Below are 20,180 nucleotides of genomic sequence, written 5' to 3'. Positions count from 1 at the left end.
TCCCGAATTATGGGCAATTTTGATTTGTCCAGCTTTTTGACAGCTCCAGTCCCGACTTCCAATCACAGCCTCCTAAATCAATGACGCGCCTAAAACTCTCGGATCGAACATTACGTCTTGTTTACATGGGAAAGGGGGGCGGGGCTTCGCCCTCAGAGCGGAGCGTCATTTCTCGCTCCACACGTCTCCTTTTTTTACTGGCCAGGAAAACGGGCGATCTATCCCACGTGGGTCTGGCTCCATTCCATTGGCTCTGACGAATCCATAGAGAGGCGGGACTTATAATTTGCCCGGCAAACGGAGAGATTTGAGCTGCATTGCTTCCACTGTGCGTGAAGTGGCCGTGAGGCCTCCACTAAAGTCTCTCTCTATTTGTTCTGCTTTACTCAATAAAAGTAAAACCTTTACAGATATACTGTCCACACACTAGGCTAACATAATGGAGACTTCCAGGCTTCGTCCTTTATGTTTTATGGGGATAAAGCCCCTGTAAGTAGTTTTTTCCCAAGCAAATCTGAGTTTCTTCTTTTTTTGTGTGTCCCATACAAATATCAAAATATATATACTGATTTTCACATCCAAACACACTCACTTATGTTCCCTTTTATCATGACAACAAGAAATTTCAAGATATACCTTTTGCTTTCATAAATCATACAGTGTGTAAATGCCCAGCAGTGTACGGTCCGGGGGCCCCTATCGGGCCACTTGTTAGATGGTTCGATTAGTCTATCACTACTATACTTTGATCTGACGACTAATTTGCACATCATGCTCGTACCGGCATGGCTTCGCCCTTCCCAGGCATAGTTCATCATCTTCCGGGGTCCTATAGCCAGTGTTGGGAAAGTTTACTTTCTACATTAACTAGTTCAAAGTTTAGTTTACAAATTTTAAAAAGGAACTAGTTCAGTTCATAATTCAAAATATTTGAACTAAGTTCACGGTTCCAAAAAATGAACTAGTTCAGTTCTTTTTTTCCATACGTTGCTGCGAGCTATTTTTTTTTTAAATTATTGCCACAGCCCAGAACCACAGACAGCAATTATTTTATCAGTTTTAACACTGAAGCTATGCATCAGATTTAATCTTCTTATCCAATTTGAATCCTTATCCAACCAGGGTTTACATTAGCATTGAGGGGACAGCATTTCCCTAATGATTCTTTGATGCTATGTTGCTGTCTATTCACTCCACACTAGCAGCAGTTGCAGAGTTTACCCCTACACTACATTCTCAAACACATGCTGCTTAAATGGTCTTTTTTAAATAAGGAATTATTAAAAGAAAAACAGGACAGTAATCATTAAGGTGCAAATGTTTGCAAAGAAAGGTCAGATTCCTCCCATCCTCACCGACCTTGTCAGTAACTTCATAAACTCTTTAAAATTATTATACGCCGCCTCTTTGCTACACTTATTAATGCGCGTTTATGGTGTGTTTTCTATAGAAATCTGGTACCCCATTGAACGATGTTAAGCTGAACGAACGCGCCGTTCATAGACACCAGAATGAACGAGAACAGTGACGTTCATCGGGCATTAATACAGTACGTTGAGTTCACGTTCGCCCAAAATATCAACAAGTTTATGAACGCGTTCAGGCACAACACTGTCCCAAAAGGGCCGGGATCGCACCTCACCCAGCATGCCTCGGCCTTCACTTTTTTCACTACAGAGTTTTGTTGCACCCTGTGACTCCGGCGTTAGACTCCTTCGACTGAGTTTTAAGATGGGTTGGATGGGTTACTGACTAAAATTTATGCCCCCACCCCCTAACTGCCTCAGGGAAACTTGTAAATATAATAAGTCAAATAAGTCAAACAAGCAAGTTGTATCTGGTTTAACCCTTTTATTCCTGTAGGCGTTTTTTAGGTCTCATGCTGGAAATTGCATTTACACACTAAAACTAGGATAACGCATGTCTGATGATAGTGACAGTGAGTCTGTCGATCAAGATGAGGATGGAGACATAGTAGAGGTTGAAAATCCTCCTTGTTGAACACCCCACAATACATTCTGTGCTCCCTCTGGCATAACATTTCTAATGATATCATGTCCCCCCCTTCAGTATTTTAAGACATTCTTCAGGTTATTGTAGGCCAGTTGAATGTGTATGCCATAAAATTTGACACAAACAAGCCCTTTAAGTTTACATGTTTTGTATGTGGATTTTGTACATACAGTGTTGGTCATTTCATTTCTTTGTTTAATATTTTTGAATTTATGTTTGAATCCATTTGTGGTTAATGTGCTCAAAATGCACTACTTTCTTAATGCTTACATTGCTTGTTTGACTTATTATATTTACAAGTTACCCTGAGGCAACAGACCTAAATCAAGTTAGGGGGTGGGGGCATATATTTTAGTCGGTAACCCATCAAACCCATCTAACAAGTGGCCCGATAGGGGCCCTCGGACCGTACACTGCTGGGCATTTACACACTAAAACTGTATGATTTATGAAAGCAAAAGGTATATCTTGAAATTTCTTGTTGTCATGATAAAAGGGAACATAAGTGAGTGTGTTTGGATGTGAAAATCAGTATATATATTTTGATATTTGTATGGGACACACAAAAAAAGAAGAAACTCAGATTTGCTTGGGAAAAAACTACTTACAGGGGTTTTATCCCCATAAAACATAAAGGACGAAGCCTGGAAGTCTCCATTATGTTAGCCTAGTGTGTGGACAGTATATCTGTAAAGGTTTTACTTTTATTGAGTAAAGCAGAACAAATAGAGAGAGACTTTAGTGGAGGCCTCACGGCCACTTCACGCACAGTGGAAGCAATGCAGCTCAAATCTCTCCGTTTGCCGGGCAAATTATAAGTCCCGCCTCTCTATGGATTCGTCAGAGCCAATGGAATGGAGCCAGACCCACGTGGGATAGATCGCCCGTTTTCCTGGCCAGTAAAAAAAGGAGACGTGTGGAGCGAGAAATGACGCTCCGCTCTGAGGGCGAAGCCCCGCCCCCCTTTCCCATGTAAACAAGACGTAATGTTCGATCCGAGAGTTTTAGGCGCGTCATTGATTTAGGAGGCTGTGATTGGAAGTCGGGACTGGAGCTGTCAAAAAGCTGGACAAATCAAAATTGCCCATAATTCGGGATGTCCGGGGCATGCCTACCCCCGGAAATGATGCATTCTTTCATTGAAAACTCATAAAAATAACGGAATTTATGTTTAAAAAGTCATAATGTGATTCGAGTGCTTTGAGTTTGTTTTGTTTGGCGATTAGTGGCTTTAAGGCTGAACGCTTCTTTACGGTAACGCCCCCACTGGAAGTGTTTTTTTAATAATGCGCCGTTAAAGGCGTTGCGTAGCCACGCTTTGCCAAAGGGACACTCAAATCTTCGCAGAAACGAATAAACGGAAGGTCTTCTACAGTCTCTGATAGAAGATTATGAAAGAATAACGCATACTTCTCGCTAGAAATGCCATCGAAATGCATACAAATGCTGATGCTTTCTTAAAATATTGTGTTTTTCACGGAGATTATGCTGACCGTCCGCCATGTTTTTCTTTTCGCTACCGGGAAACTTGATAGTCACGTGACCTATTTGCAAAGCAATGTAAATGAATGGGCCAAAAGAAACGTAACATAGTAACGTTATTTTGGGGGAAAACGTAACATGACTACGTTTATCACGGTGGACCAACGTAGCCATTTCACGCTTTTTTTGGAGACTGGGTTGGAATGGCATCAAACGTACCGAGCCAGCGTATCATTTGGTGTCATTTCGTGACGCACTCTAATAACTTATGGACTTCAACTCTGAGCCAATGTCAATAACACATCAGCTCATCACACCATGTTCAACCACAAGGCGCCTCCAACCCCCTGCGGTGATTTATGTGATGATTTGGTGTTTTAAATTATAGAGGAAATTAATTATCCAGTATACTTGCCCGTATCAACATTTTTCCATGTCAGAGAAAAGTTTAACTGGTGTATTCAATAAGTGGCCTGACGACACCACAGAATAAACAGGTCTTTCAGCAGTTATCATAAGCAACTCACAGTTGCCCGTTATCCAGCGGGTTGTTTTTGGCCCACGGCCCTCGGAGGACCACAGCCGTGGTTTGCCAGCTTCAAGAGGCCGAACAACTTGGAAATGATTTAGTTGTGGCTGGCCAGTAAAATGTGCCGGCTATAAGCCTTGTGTCGGCTGTGGGGAGTCCACGCTGGCTGCTTCATACATGTGCTGTCGTACATAAGATAGACAGAGACAGGCTGTAAAGATGAGGGAAGGACGGGTGAATGTGGAGGGGGGGGGGGGTGCATAGCTATCCCCACGGGGTGTGAGGAATTTGAACAAATACCTGGCACAGGCATGCCAAAATAGAAGGGGTGGGGTGGGGGGGGCATGAAGGCACGAGAAGCCCAGGCTCCCTCATGCAAGAGTACGGACAGGTAAAACAACTCATCAGAGTGAAATGGACACGGAGATTTGAGCTAGAAACATTGGAAAGTTTGACATTTGAAAAAATAAGTTGCTCAAGTTCAACCTGCGAACATGTAGAAAGGATGAAGGAGGGAAGGAGATGCTGTTTATTTGTCTTTGTCAGTACACATCGATCTCAATCTCAAGACACTTTATTTAATTTCTAATCACATTTACGAGCTCTGGGCTTTGTTTGAGTGCTTTTGACCTGTAACCTGTGTGATATTCCTGCATCCATATGCAAATATATTATGAAGAGATGAAGGCGTATAGAAACATGACTCATAAATGAATGATTATCTCTGTATACAAGGGGTTGGGTATCCATTTCAACATGACCAACTCTATTGCAACTTTAAGAGAATTGTTATTCAAATTAATGGATTTAATTTTTACTTGTTTGCCATTTTAGATTGTTGGTGATGATTATTTCTTGTAAACCATCTGTCTTCAAGCATTTCAAGTCAACAAATTGGATTTAAAAACATTGACAAAATATTTTTTTTATATGGTGGAATCACTGTTAAGTGCTGGCCAGTGTTTATTTCCTTGGCCATGTATGTAAGAGGCCTAAACTGTTATTTCAGTAATTTCATTTGTCTTCATATGTAACTTAGAAATGATTTAGGCTATTACATGTAAGAATATTTAAAGAAATATCCATTCCCGTTTTCCTTTTTGCTTTGATCAACCATTAAAACACAACAAACTGAAGTCTTTGATAAACTGGAATGAGGGATTGTTTAGTATCCGCTTGGAAAATGACATAACCGTGATTGAAGTTGTGACCCATTTGTTGTTGTCATTGTTGTTAATCAGCAAATCCATTAATTGATTTAGGTTGATGCATAGAAGCAGCCGCGGTATCACTACAGAACATGAGGGTGAATGGATTAAACCAGAGTCCATCCTACCTGACATTTCATTACACTAATTGTGTGCTTGTCACACAGAACGGTTTTCTGCCACATCTTGTATTCTGGCCTTCTGCAACTCGAGTTTCAGGATGTCATGAGACCAAAACCGTCCCTGCGGTGTCTTTGTTGCTACTGGGAGTTCACAAGAGGTTGAGCATGTCAAAACATAATGGAGCCTGAGATCACACTCGCACTCCTTTTGAAAAAACAGTCTCTATTATTCTGTTTATCTCCATCTGTTTATGCAGCCCACCCAAATGAAGGGGCTGTAACACGTCCAATCAGTGGGTAGTCACAGTTTGACAAACGCCCCGACGCGTAAACAATAACGGCTCCCTAACCGTCTCCTGGCCGCCCTTGCCTTCTTCGTTCATTTAGCTAATTAGCTTATCCATTTTGTCCTCAGCATTGCTGTCTTGATTAAATGGGCGGACATTTTCTTCTTTGTGACGTATGGTTGTTGGACAAGGCTGATTCGCAACTTGTGATGAGTTATTGCCCCCCCCGCCCTCCCTCCCTCCTCCTCCCCCCCTCTCTCCTCCAAGCCAACAGTCTGTGTTAGTACACCCTGAGCTTTACCTCAAGTCGTCCCTCATGACCTTTTTTTTTTCAATGTCTTGATATGGATATTTAAATATACACTTCCTTTTCAATATATCTGTAAAAAAATGTGTAGAAATGAGCAGATCCGAAAAGATTAACAGTAGAAAAATGATGTTGGTAGCATAATCAATTTTACAGCTCCTCAAACTTTTATGTTTTCTTGCATCATCAGTTTAGATGAAGAAAGCTAAATATCTTTGGATTGCTAGTGGGACGACACCAGACATTCAAAGATGTCAACATGGGCTCATTTGGATCGAATAATGAATCAAGTAAATACTAAGCAGATTAATCCATAATAAAGTGTTACATGCTGTTACAACAGATCTTGATTTGAGTCTACTGGCCTGTAGCTGAACTGATTCATCAGCATTTTTCCTGGGGGGGTTCAGTCATTCTTCTTCTTCTTCTCCGCAGTGGGCCGACCCCACGCATTAAACCAATATGCGCGTAGCCCTGAAATCACAGAGCATTGCATTTGGGCCTTGTGTGACCATGAGGAAATCTGGAACCTGTTTCAAGTATCTGAGTCTGACTTTTCTGCTGCATCTGTGAAAAAAAATCAGATCAGCACCACATGGAGCGTCATCACTGCTGGCAGCAGAGGAATGAACTTTTTCTTTCAAAGGAGCTCGGTAATGCCCTTCCCGTAATTTATTAGGAATAGATGTAAAAAAAACAAACATGTAACACATGTAAAAAGAATACTTATTAATGCTAAATTCAACAATGTTTTGCACTCCAAATTCAGTCATATAGTTTTACTTTAGAGGCAGTTCTATAAAACTCGCGTCTTTGTAAAACACCCTCAGGTGTGAAGTCTGGACAGCTGCCGATTTTCGGCCCTCATAGACCAGGTGTGTAGCCCCCGGCTCACCTGCACTACGACGAGCTCATCACCAGTGTGGAGTGGAAATGTCCAAGTCCTTCACTGAGGATGTTTAACTGGCCCGGCTCAAGGGTGGATGCCAAAATAGTGTCTATCTGCCCTCTGGTGGCTCACATATGCAACGCTTCAGCAAGGACTCAAGTCAAAGGACAAGTTTTTCCCCAGATTAACATATTTTTCACTATATATTTAGGCTGCAATCAAAACAAGTCAATCTTTATTTATATGAAACAAGAACACCCAGTCGCATTAAATAGTATACATGAATGTATTTTAAATATATTTTCATTTCATCACTTGTAGAAATGTATTGTACAAAGATGAGCAGAGAGAGCGACAGATGGACATTAATGGTGTAAACCTTAACGACAAAGCAACTTTGATGTTAATGCCCATACAACTTTGTCTCTGCCACCTCTTTCAGTTCAGTTTTCCATTGGGTCAATTTCTGTTTTCACTGGTGCAATTAAAACAACGGTGCAGATATAGATTTTCTACTAAATTGATTTGTGGTGACAATATCTTTTTATTTTCATACCGTTGATGTTTACCTGTTTGTGTTTTAGGCTGAATGTTGTGATGCTAAATTAGGTCACTTTTTTTGCACTGCTTCATCCTTAAATCGTTTAGAACAAATTGTTTTGTTTGTTTTCATAGAATGACAGTGCTCATGACGTCATAAGTGACTTGGACTCTTTGACAGAGATTAAATCAGATTAAGTATTGGTAAACACTCATTGTCGCTCTGTCTCGCTCTCTCTCTCTCTTACACACACACACACACACACACACACACACACACACAACTTCCCTTTCTCTTTCTATCTGTGCCCTTCAAATGTACATTAATGTTCAAATAAGTTTATATTGGCATATATTTCCCAAACCCTGAATAATGTCATACAATATTACCATGAGTATTTTTCAACACAAATGAAAACCTTTTCACTGCCGTTTAATAATCATCATATTTTTTTTGTATTATTTTACAGTAATCTCTGATGACAATTTAGTCAATGACTGTAATAACACAACATTTAAAGGTGTATACACAACCTAAGAGGTTAGAAGAGTAGAATTATTTTTTATTGCAGATGAAGGGAAAGTAATCCAATACGTACTAAACTCAATAATAAACTAGATATTACATAATTGTTCATTTTTACTTTGGTTTGAGTTTAAAAATACATTCCTGTAGTTAGTTATCTGTGTCACAACTTTGATTCAGTGTGAGAGTTTTACTGGAATTAACATTATTTTAATTTGCAAAACAAATCTGTATATTTATCCGGGATAAATGAGCCACACGTATCACACTAATCATCCAAACTGTCATTTAACCTTGATGAACCCGCACGGGATGTTGTCACAAGGTCACCGTGGCGGTCCTGAGGAGCGCGTGCCTTTGATCGGGGACAGAGAGCGTGGAAACGTGCGGCCGCTCTTCCGCCACCGGAGGGCTCGCGGAGGACAGCTGCCAGGACCGATAGCGGGGGGGTGGGGGGGGGACACATCGCGCCCGGTTTCTTCTAATGCATTCTCTCTTTTCCCCCGGTATTTTCCACCGGTAGCTCCGTCACAGAAGCGACTGAGAGTAAACGGACGTCGTTATTCGTGGGTGGGAAAGTGCCGCGGTGAGTGCTGACTTGATGTGTGCGCGCGGGAAGTTGTACAATTGTAAATTGTTCTATTATTACTTTATCGACAGTATTTGTGTTGCGCGTGAGAAGCCTGGGGATGTGAGGTGGACATTTTGCAAGTAGGAACGAGTCGTCATTTGATTGTGAAAAGTATCTGACAGAGGTGATGCGGTTCATGAAACCAGTGAATTTCATGTTGTTTTCTTTGGTGAGTGACGTTGTTTCCCAGTATATTTGCATAAGCGCACTGGCACAGAGGACAATTGAAAGAAAACTGTTTGAAAAAGGGCGTGCAATGCCAATTGTAATGTGCATCACAATTGGCATTTTAAAAGGATGCTTTTCGCCGACATACATTTAAATAGTTTTCTCAGTGAGACACATGGGTACAGAGGACAGACAAAAGGATTATAAGATGACCGCTGCTTCTCCTCCAGCGGATTCTCTTTTAATGGGTGCTCATGCTTCCATTTCGTAAAACTTGAATTGTTTTTGAGGGAACCCTAGTTTTTAAAAAAAAAGGTAGTTTACCAATGCAGAGGACTCAAGGCAGCGAGTACTTCCTAAAGTATAATCATAAAGTAAGGGCACATAAGAGTGACAGATGAACAAAAGAACTTGGTCAAAATCAATGACACAAAGGCCCAGATGACTTGCATTTAGTTTATTTTATGGGTCAAACTCCCAAAAATCCGGGATCCTACACATTCTGTTGGAGCTTTTTACCTGCTCTTAGTATTTAGTTAGTATTGTTTACTTATTTTGGTTTGATTGTATGATAAATGAAGATACTCAGTTTGATTTAATCATTATTTTAGTTATTTATGTATACATGGTTCTGGTTATTTCATTGCCTAATTATTTGGGTAATACTATGGGAACCTGGAGGTTATTTACAGCAGTAGCCACAGGACCAGGGTGCCCCAACCCGCACCATCTTAACTCCCAGGATTAACATTGAGTCTTCATCACACAACGACCTGGATTACTGCACTCAGCTGACGGAGGGAAGGCAGCAGAAAACTTTCAATTAGATGGAATAAGGCCTTGTGCCAAGATGACATAGCACTTGTGCTTATTATCAGATGTGTGGTCATGTGTGAACTTGGACATCTATTTATGTGAGCCCTTATTTGAGTCTGGCCAGTCCTCCTTTTTTAGGACCAACAAGGACTGTTTGAGGGTTCGACTGTGGTTTAGGGTTCAGGTTAGAGAGGTTTATGTTAGTAAGTGTTTGGACACAGCATGTAGCTGTGATAGAGAGACCAAACACAATCACAGTGTACTGCACGCTCAATTGTCTTTAGTTTATTATCATACATTGGCAATTCATCTATACTTTGGGGGCAATTATAATTAATAACACACTTTGTCAGAAATAGTATCTATATTTTTGATTACTTATCTTAACCAAGTTGGGTCTCTAAATTGATTTTCATTCTGAACTACATCTAACTAACACCAGTGATGGGTTGTGGTGAAATATTTCAACTGGCTAAAAGTTTTGCAGTTCATTAGAAACAAGCTAAAACATGCAAACTTAATTGGTCCATTAACTTTATAGCTTTAGAAATATATAAACATGCACATTTTTTAGATATTAACCTACTGTTTAGTGATGACATAACACAACAATGGTTGGTACATTGGTACAAATGATGTCCCCAGATCAACACTTCACTAGAACTGTATTGATCGGATAGGATTTCTACTAAAGGTCACTTCGGGGTGTTTGTTTGACATGCACAGCTGTGACAGCTGTTGAAGGAGCTCCTTTCTACACATAAAGCATGCTATTGAAATTCTTGTCAATTTAATTTTAATACATTGATATTGTCGGAAAGGAAGAGTAGGCCTGAGACAGAGAGCCATGTGACACCGATGGAGAGATTCTGTCTGTGTCCTGGTTTCTAGCCTCCACTGATCAATGACAAGTATTGATCTCTCCATGTTTGCATTGTGGCATAGCAGAGTATCACTATTGAGAGTTTTTTATTATGCACTGCGTCCCCAATGTTACGTAGACTATCCATCAGGAAACTGGCAAATCAAGTGTAATAATGCATGAAATATAAAATAAATAAGAGCAATGTTATTTTGTGAAAATGTGTTCACTCTGTCTTCTACTAAACCAATTGTTTTTGTAACAATTGAACAGAAAATAGGGCAGGTGACACGGTAGGTAAGGATGGTGACAAAATGAAGAACTTATTCAGGTCCCTTTTCAATGACACTGCAATCATATTCCGTCCAGATCTAATCTGGCCTCATAACACCTTAATATGGTCAGATAATCTGGATTGAAAGAGGACAGGGGAGGTGCTATAGAAGGCGAGGGAGAGAGAGAGAATGAATCCACCAAACAATTGAAAGTGGATTAATGTGGACGTTTTGCTGTAATTTTTGGGGGGCTAATGTAACAGAATCCCTGCTGATTAAAACCAGCTAAAACATATTTGCTTCCATTTGCCAATGGATCCAATCAATGCTGTGGAACCATTATCTGCTGCCAGAAGACTCAAAATTCAACAATTTACTTACATTCTCTGCATAATATTTGGTCTCATGGTTCAATTTTTTTGCTGCAGGTGTCGTTCCATTTATTTCGAGTGACTTCAAGTCCAAATTAGTTATTAGTTATTAGGGCATTTTGGGGTTACTATATACACAGAGCGCAGAGGGATTTTTTGCCGGTTTTATAGAATTACTATCCCCAATCCCTTTGTTGCACCTGATAGATTTAATAATAATTAGTAACTAATGGCAATTGGTTATGCAAACTGCCTCATGTTTGCTAAACTTGAATGAGTATTTCTATTTAAAATGTTACCGTTTATACATAACTTTATATATAACTTCAAAAACATCTGGTTTCACTGTACATAAAAAAAAGATTGCTTTAATAGGATCTCTTAGGTTGCTAACTGGGTGGAGTATATTATTATGTATCAGCAGTAATTATGCAGTTCAAGGCAACACAACTTACTTTTATCAAAAGTAATCTGCAAATGATTATCTGGAACCTTCAGTTGATTGTTAGATCAAAACAGGGGCAGACATATTTATCTTGCTGGACTGCGCGATGATCGACTCAAGCAACCTATAACCTGTTTCTACAGTACAGTACCAGAGGCTGGTCTTTGACCCGCAAACGGCGGTGTCATCACATATCTCCGGCTTTATCATATATGGCGGCACTGCAGATCAGATGCTGCTCTGACCGTGTCTGAACCTCTGCGCGTTCTTCTGTGAAAAGTTATTTGAGACATTTGTCACCTCACTAGGATAAAAGACTTGTGCACCCTCACGTCCCACACACTCGCATACACACACACCTCCCTCGTCACCTCCTCCAACTTGTCCGCCGACACTTGAACCCAATCACGGAGATAGCAGACGTGAGGGCGTGTTGGTTTGGTGGAGTTGGCAGGAGCTACAGCAGAGGCCTCAAGGTCGAGGCTGCCTCACCACTATGTCAATGTTCCTTAACTGAACGGTGGGTTCAATTGAATTTCGTGGAAATTAGGACATTAAGATACGACATGGTTCTGTTTCAGGTATAGTTCTAATATTGTTCCAACGTCTGTAATTTCTGTAAACGTATGTTGATCATTTTTCATCACTTTAAATTCTATTGACACCAAAACACGTTGCGATTAATTCATCATATTGATGCATTTTGGTTGAACCTATTCAATTTTCTCAACACTCTTTGTACAGCAAGAAGAGCATGAGAGATCTTAAACTGCTTAAACTTCTAGTATGAAATCACTAATATTCTGCTCTCAGCAAGTGGAACTTGTGGTTACATTTATAAAGTAGACCAAAAGCAAGGAGCAAGAATCAAAGTAAAGATACTGTTGCAACCTTCCTTGGGAATTGTGGCTCTTACGTAAGTCCTCAAAGGATTAGCAAAATCATCGTTGAGATTAGGAAAGTCTCGGGAGAAGCTGTAATCCACAGCATATCACCATCCAGGCAGCAAGACATACTACCTCTTCACACTGGACCTACTAAGAGTGACGGTTAATCTCAGCCCTTGATCTAAGCTAAAAATCCCAGTCTCAACATTTGGCAAACAAAATCCCCTCCTATTCTTGCAGTCTATTGGCTTTATTCCACTTTTGCTTATTTATAAGATTACTCCCCCTGTACCACTTGGTTTCCTGGACCAAAAGGAGGGCCCTGCAGTTCAGTCCATATAATATTCAGAAACAGCTGTTTTGATGGAAACGTACCCAAAGGACTTAATACCTTTTCTATGTTTCCGTTCACAGGGCTCCATCTGGGTGACCTTTCTCTCTGTGTTGTTACAGAGACCAGTTCTTCAAATTGAGGCTGTCCAAAGGAATAACTGGACAATATTTGACCGATGAAATGATCCAAGAACGACTGAAGGACTGCATGAAAGAGTCCTAAGAGGTACACTGTAAATAGTTATAGTAATAGAACCATCCATTAGGAATGTTTTCATATTCAGCTTACTTAACATTTCATTTCACACAATTGTGAGTAAATGCTTTTAATGATTTTAAGAATCGTTTCTACTCAAACCAGTAGATAATTAAGTAAGTATATGTTTCAGCAAAGTTTTGTAATTTTTTAACTTGACTTTAATTGTCATTCTCTATTTTTTGTTCTCATTTCTTCTTAAGAGTTGCAGTGTGTTAAACAAGAAGATCCTAAACCAAAGGGCTACAAACACAGCAACCAACATCTCTGTGAAGACGATCAAAAGACCAGCTGACACTTTCCTTGATTTCATCACAAAGCTCGATGGTTTGACTGAACATGTGTCGTAAAGAAAGGTCAACACATAAGTGAAGATGAACCCTTATGTCACTTCACACTTCAGGAGGGATCTCTTTCCCCATTTCCATTTATTGTAGATGTTTTTTTCCCTGTTATCTGAATGAAATGGCTCCTTCTATATTTGTACAGTTAGACGCGTAGCTCGTCAGTTTCTTTTAGTTCCCTTTGTACTCCACGTGGTTCAGGGGTTTAGGGTTTGTTTCTGTTTTCGGTTCCAAAGAGGATGCTTTGTATACTTGACAGGACAGTTAAGGTTTCTGGAAATTGTTTGGAAAGGTAAATACTAACTCTAAAGGCATACCTTATAGTTCACGGATATATTTGCACATATCTCAGATAGTATTTATGGTGCACTTATTATTCTCACTTTTTGTTTTGAAATTGCATCTGCATAGGATAATCTTCTTTTATTCCTTTTGGTTTGTGTAAACTCCCTGATGATCAGGTAGCCTTTTGTGATCACATTCAAACAGAGATGATGAGTAAGAAACTAAAACCCACAAACCGAATTACGCTCTCAGCCACTTTAGCTCTGAGACCTTCTCACCTGATCTATCTGCTTTGGAGACGGACCTCCAGAAAAATATAGAAAACTTTCTCAGGTGACCTGTGCATTTGTGTTTTTTTTTTTATATGAATACATTTTCCACTTAAAGCTAAAAGACAAGTAGTGTTGGAGATCAAAAAAACTCTTGTCTTTTCTTTTCCTCCCTGCTTACTTTTGTCAGGCAGGTGATTTCTCAGCCGTAATGCTGAACTGTAACAAGGTATGTCTGGTCTGAGGAACTGTTGCAGGTTATTGCTATCAGCCATGTAGTTCAGGTCAATATTATTCAGTTTCTAAAACAAGCCTTCAACAAATTTGACGATATTTGCCCAACAAACAGAAATGCAGACCCTTAAAAAAGAAATGACAAGTTGTTGAGGCTTTGGCATAATCCAACAGGAGATGGCAATCACATCATTCTTTCAGTTGGGACCCTCTTTTGGGGCAAAGGTGACCAGTGAAACTTAACCAATATTGGCAGTGAATTCAGTTAATATTTATGAACAATGATGACAGTAGGCGTGATGTTCTGAAAGATCTGTTTTCTTTGTTTCTTCTTGCCCGTACCAAGGGTTTGTGAGACTGGAGAGAACTTTGAGCGTAAGAATTGGCATGTTTTTTTGTTTTTTGTTTTCTTTTGGTGCATGTTGTAAATTATTTATCATATCGTCCGTTAATTTTGAGCATTTGTCTGTCTTGGATGCATCTTGTCATTATGTTATAGAAGATACCCGTTAACAAGCTGTATGTCTTCTACATGTCTCCATCCTTCTTGTCCATTGCATTATCAGTTTATAGTTTGTATCTATAGATCCATGCTCACGGCTTCCCTTTGATAGTTTTGAACTAAATACAACCAATTTTGCATGCTTCTATGTCGTCTGTTGAGGTCAGTCCAGCCCGACTACTCCTTGTCAAACCATTTTTTCCAAACTTGGGGTCACAGAAATGGACTCTTTGGGCGGCTGCTGACATCATTCTTTTCAGCTCAACTTCCTCAGTGAGATTAACTTGAGGACATTGTTTAATGAATGCACCCGTGGAGCATCTTGAAGAAAGCTCACTTTATAGGCTGAGGGAACAATCACTGAAAACACAATCTACTGGGAACTGAAACATTGAAAGTGTGGAAAGTAAGTGACTGATCAGCGGCCTGTGAGGAAATTATCCTCTGGTTCCCATTGGCCATGATGGACTTACAATTATCTCTTCATTAACAAGGACTGAAAGACTTCCTGTGTTGTTGGCATTACAAACCTAGTGAACTAACCAAGGTGCTTGGTTGCCACATTGCCAATCAAATCAAGGCACACTGAGGAATACAGTTAGCAGAAGCAGACATTATATTTTATGATGGGTGCGGCACGTGTGAAACGCCGCTTCAGTGCTGTGGTAGATGGGCCAGTGGAGGAAGAGGAGATCATGAGGCTGGCACAGAGTGCTGCAGACACGGCTTGGGCAGGGGGGAGTCCAACGGGCACAGAGACCCCAACCAGTCCCTCGCCTACTCATGCCCTGAACGGAAAAACTCTACCTCTTCAGACCAACACCAACAATGCACGCAGGCAGAGTACCATTGGAGTTGGGGGAGAAGCAGGAGAAGGCAGGGTGAGAGCAGGAGGAATGTGCTCCGGGCTGAGGAGTGCAAGAGGCAGTAGTGTAGGAGGAAGAGGAAAAGGCCGATCATCCCCAGACCAGGATTCACTCTCTTCCCCCTCCACTACCAAACGCCGGCGACCCCGCCGCTCGAGCCGCTGGCCCCGGCAGCGCTTTGTTGGCAAGGACGGACGCTGCAACGTCACCTTCGTCAACATGAGCGAGAGGGGCCAGCGCTACCTGAGCGATCTCTTCACCACCTGTGTGGACATCCGCTGGCGCTGGATGCTGATCATCTTCACCCTCTCCTTCCTTCTCTCCTGGCTGCTCTTTGGATTTGCCTTCTGGCTGATCGCCATTGTGCATGGGGACCTCTCCATCCGGCTTAGCCCCAGCTCTAGTTCTTCTCCGGGATCGGGAGAGGCCGGGCCTGGAGGAGAGCCTGGTGGAGAGAAAGTGGTTGAGGAGCCGTGCTTCCTGCAAGTGAACAGCTTCATGGCGGCCTTTCTATTCTCCTTGGAGACGCAGACATCCATCGGTTATGGATTCAGGAGCGTGACCGAAGAATGTCCCCTGGCGGTGATGGCGGTCGTTTTGCAGTGCATTGTGGGCTGCATTATTGACGCCTTCATCATCGGGGCGGTCATGGCAAAGATTGCTAAGCCCAAGAAGCGCAACGAGACACTGATCTTCTCTGACACAGCTGTGGTGGCGCTGAGGGACGGGAAACTGTGCATGATGTGGAGGGTCGGAAACCTACGCAAGAGCCACCTGGTAGAGGCACATGTTCGAGCACAACTACTGAAGGTAAGTGGGGGAGATGGATGATGACCACGATGAGAAAAAGAATTAGGTCAGAACGTTTGCCAACGATAAAGGAGAAAACCCTTTCTGTTTTTGAGAAAAGGTTCAAAGAGATGCTAAAACAGAATCAGAAAATGGGTTGCAGTTGAGAGAAGGAGCATGCTGAGACCATCTGGCCTGTATTCTGAGGGCCGCAGTTAATGGGAGCTTGTTTTATTTCCCCTCAGGGGCTAGAAAGATTTACCGTGGATTAACTTGCCCACAATTCTTTAACTGAGAACCATTGTCCTTCATCATCTCATTTTGCTTTATGTGGTTTAGGTGATTGCACTGTGTGTGTGCTTATGTTTTCCTGTCTGACTGGCCTTGTGTGGGTATTGTTAAACATGTTTCCTTTCAATATCCATGTTTTGTTGTCATCAATGCTATATGTGTATACATGTGTGTCCGTTGAGTTCTTCCAAGGGTCAAAGTCTTTAGGAACATTGAGTCTGCACCGACAATTTGATCTCCCTTAATAGCATGACCATATCAAAGTTCAGACGGGGCAGATGGGATTATGTTTAGTAGGATCAAAGAAATACAATTCTAAATGCTGGGACTGGATATTGTTCCATAGTAAGGGCTGGGTGAGTGATAAGCTTACATGTGGGTGGTATGACTTAAATCTTGAATAGTCAAATTCATATGAATATAATAACAAAACGTTAAGCTTTTGGATCTGGGTGATATATTTGATTTCTAAAGATTAACTTAGGAAATGCTATTTTAATTTACAATATTTAAAGTGACAGATAAAGGTCCTCTTTTTTTATACGAGTGTGTTGCACTTGAGCCACATTTGCATTTTACTTGATTATGTTCTGCAAATATTTGGCTAGTCTACATTGAAATGCCTCCAATGGAAATCCATTTCTCCAACATCTGATGGAAAATGTTAGATATATTAAAAAGTGACTTAATTTTACTTTCCATTTCCAACTTTAGCCAAGGGTGACAGAAGAGGGAGAGTTCCTCCCATTGGATAACATGGACATCAACGTGGGTTTTGACACTGGCACCGACCGCATCTTCTTGGTTTCGCCGGTGACAATTGTCCATGAGATCAACGACGAGTCCCCCTTCTTTGAGATTGACCGAAAAACCCTGGAGATCGACTCTGAATTGGAGGTGGTGGTTATACTCGAGGGTATGGTGGAGGCCACCGCCATGACCACACAGTGCCGGAGCTCCTATCTGGCTTCTGAAATACTCTGGGGACACAGATTCGAACCAGTGCTTTTTGAGAGGAAGGACTGCTACCAGGTCAGTCTACAATATAAGGCTGGGTGGAGATATGTACAGCATTTTAAGCACTGGTAAAGTTGAGCTCTGGGGATGGCAATGTTGTTTTTTTGGTCCACATCCCCTTTTAAGGCCAATTGAAATATCTAAATTCCGAAACGGTTTGATTGGCATAGATATATACAGACATTTATGGTGCCCAGACAATGTATGCCAATGACTGGTGATCCCCTAAATTGTCATCTGGTGCCATTAATAGGTTAAAATGTGAAATGTCCAGTACTTTGGTTTAAACCTGATGTTATCATCAGCCTTATCTTTTGTTTGGTGCTAATTAGCAAATTTAAAAAAAGGGAATGCTGAGATGCTTTTGTAAGACTGAATATGGTTAATGATAATCTGCCACACATCAGCATGGGTATCGTAAAAGTCTCACTGCACTTTTTTCAGGTGGACTACTCGTTCTTCCATCGGACATATGAAATCCCAAACACCCCTTCGTGCAGTGCTAAAGAGCTGGCCGAGCAGAAGTACATTCGAAGCTCACGCGCGTCATTCTGCTATGAGAACGAAGTGGCTCTCCAGCTCGTCTCCCCCGATGACGAGCCTGGCAAAGACCCCGACTGTCCCACCACAGCGACCCGAAGGCAATCCCTGGCAGAACAACTCCACTACAACTGAACCTGTGCAATAGGAGCTCTAACGTTAAAAGAGAGGAGGTTTAGAGGCAAAAAGAGGAAGGAATAGGCAGGTACCGCTGGGCAGACAAAGTGACACCCAATTTAAGTAGATACGGCCAGTGTCCAGATAAAGGATAGGACGCAGTATTGTTTATAGTGATAAGACAGGAAAGAAAGTCCAGAATAGGAGCAAGTCATGAGACCTATTTAAAAGTATTTCTATGCAGATTGCAGCGATAGATACATGGAAATTGACTTATTTTGGGTCAGTCCTCCTCTCTGGCGAATGGTTACTCCACAGACTAGTGTTGTCTGATTGGTCCTGGCAATTTTTCAAGATCATTGAAAACTCTCTGCTAAAGTCTCACTTCTGGCCCATCGCTACCACAACACACTCATCCGGCTCTACTGTAAGTCCTGACTGGCAGAACAAACAACAGCCCCCCATAGTGGCTCAAACACGCAACTGATGAGCAGACACTTTTGACCTCTCTATGAGGTGGCTTCCAGATGAAGCCAGGGTAATGCACTTTGTGAGGTACAATTCAGGGATGTATTCCTCTTTGTTGCTGATTTAAAACTGGAATGTTTTATTTTTTTGTATGGTAAGTATGGATAGGGAACATTTGGGGAATGTTTGAGCTTGGTGGAGGCTGTTGGTAATGAAGTTGAGTCTTCTCGAAGAGCCAAAGCAGAGCAACAGTAACGTGGAGAAACTGCTGAAAACTAGCAGCAATTTGCAGCTGTTTCTGTTCCATGTTGTCCATTGAATGTTGTTGGTTTTTGGGGATTTTTTTAAACTAGTTAATTTTCTGTGTGATTCAAAAAATGTTCACTGATTGTAACATTTGCTTAGTTTGATCTAACCTGTTGAGTTGAATGCCACGCGGGCATCGGACGCGTTTCACATTTTCTAAACAACTGCAGTAAAACACAATGACAGATTATGATGGCTGTGTCCAGATCCGCTAATTCATTTACATTCTTTCTTGCACAGTATCTTCTAATATCCACTTAGTATTGTTTTGCTCGTTTAGTGTTGAATTGTAGTACTTTGCGAGTGAGCTCTGCTGTTGTAATCGACTCGGACTGAATCCATGGAATGGGGGGGGGCGCTCTCGGTGACTCTGTTAATGCACAGGAGGCCCAAACTCACCTGAACATAACTGGAGTGGGAGAGATGTTGTGATGATGATGGCTTGCTGAGTCACCATCTCTGAAATATAAAACATTCTAACATCTTAATATAACATCTGCACATACGGACGAGGATTGAACTGGAAACTAAACAACGTCCATATAAATTATTCTGTATTTGTGTGCCCATAAATCCTAATCTAATTCTAATGTGTAACGGTTTGTTTCTCTCACAAATTGTGAGAACGGTGTAAAGAGTGGTGCCTTCAGAACAACCCAGATAGTTTGCAGCTGGCCCTTCATCTGCAGCAGTTACTTTCACATTTGAAATGTGCTTAAGGCTTATTTTTATTGTGAATTTGTATAATGCTACTTATGTAAGGGAGTTTTTTTTCTTCAAATGCTTTAACCTTTGCAGGATGTTGTTCTATGAAGAGAAATGTTGATGCTGTGAATCTGCTCAGTAACTGAATAGTCTCAATATGAACATGGATTGTATTATATTGTAGACTGTATTAGTTGCACTTTGTAGTTTTATTACAAAGTACTTGGAATGTTTGTTTGGATCCTGTTTTTATTTGCAGTCAGTTATGCCATTTGAGTATTTAAGTGTTTGATTATAGAAGGTATTGGTAAATGTAAGTGAGTTTCAGGGGTGCAACATTACATTGTGAAGTATTGACCAATAATCAGCCTATCCAACGCACATCCTGGGAACTTGTTCTTTGTACTTTGCACTTAAAAATGGAGACTAATATCACAAATGAAGCTCTACAACAGCACAGTGGTGTTGCTGGATCAGCACACGCTAACTTTAAAGCATCA

General features: G+C 41.1%; 1 protein-coding gene across 1 annotated transcript in view; it reads left to right on the top strand.

The window, feature by feature from the left end:
• Window positions 1–18,634, top strand: part of kcnj14 (potassium inwardly rectifying channel subfamily J member 14) — a 29,138-nt gene extending 10,504 nt beyond the window's left edge. The window contains exons 2-5 of the mRNA XM_037454286.2: window positions 12,773–12,917; window positions 13,151–16,257; window positions 17,242–17,559; window positions 17,989–18,634. Of these exons, the coding sequence (XP_037310183.2) occupies window positions 15,205–16,257; window positions 17,242–17,559; window positions 17,989–18,219 (1,602 nt within the window). The 5' untranslated portion in view covers window positions 12,773–12,917; window positions 13,151–15,204 and the 3' untranslated portion in view covers window positions 18,220–18,634. The remainder of the gene's footprint in view (window positions 1–12,772; window positions 12,918–13,150; window positions 16,258–17,241; window positions 17,560–17,988) is intronic.
• The last annotated feature ends 1,546 nt before the right edge of the window (window positions 18,635–20,180 follow it).

The sequence above is a fragment of the Pungitius pungitius genome, chromosome 11 (genome assembly GCF_949316345.1).
Source record: "Pungitius pungitius chromosome 11, fPunPun2.1, whole genome shotgun sequence".
Classification (NCBI taxonomy): Eukaryota; Metazoa; Chordata; class Actinopteri; order Perciformes; family Gasterosteidae; genus Pungitius; species Pungitius pungitius.
The sequence above is the reverse complement of the archived record's forward strand: the minus strand, read 5'-3'. Positions and strand labels throughout refer to the sequence as shown.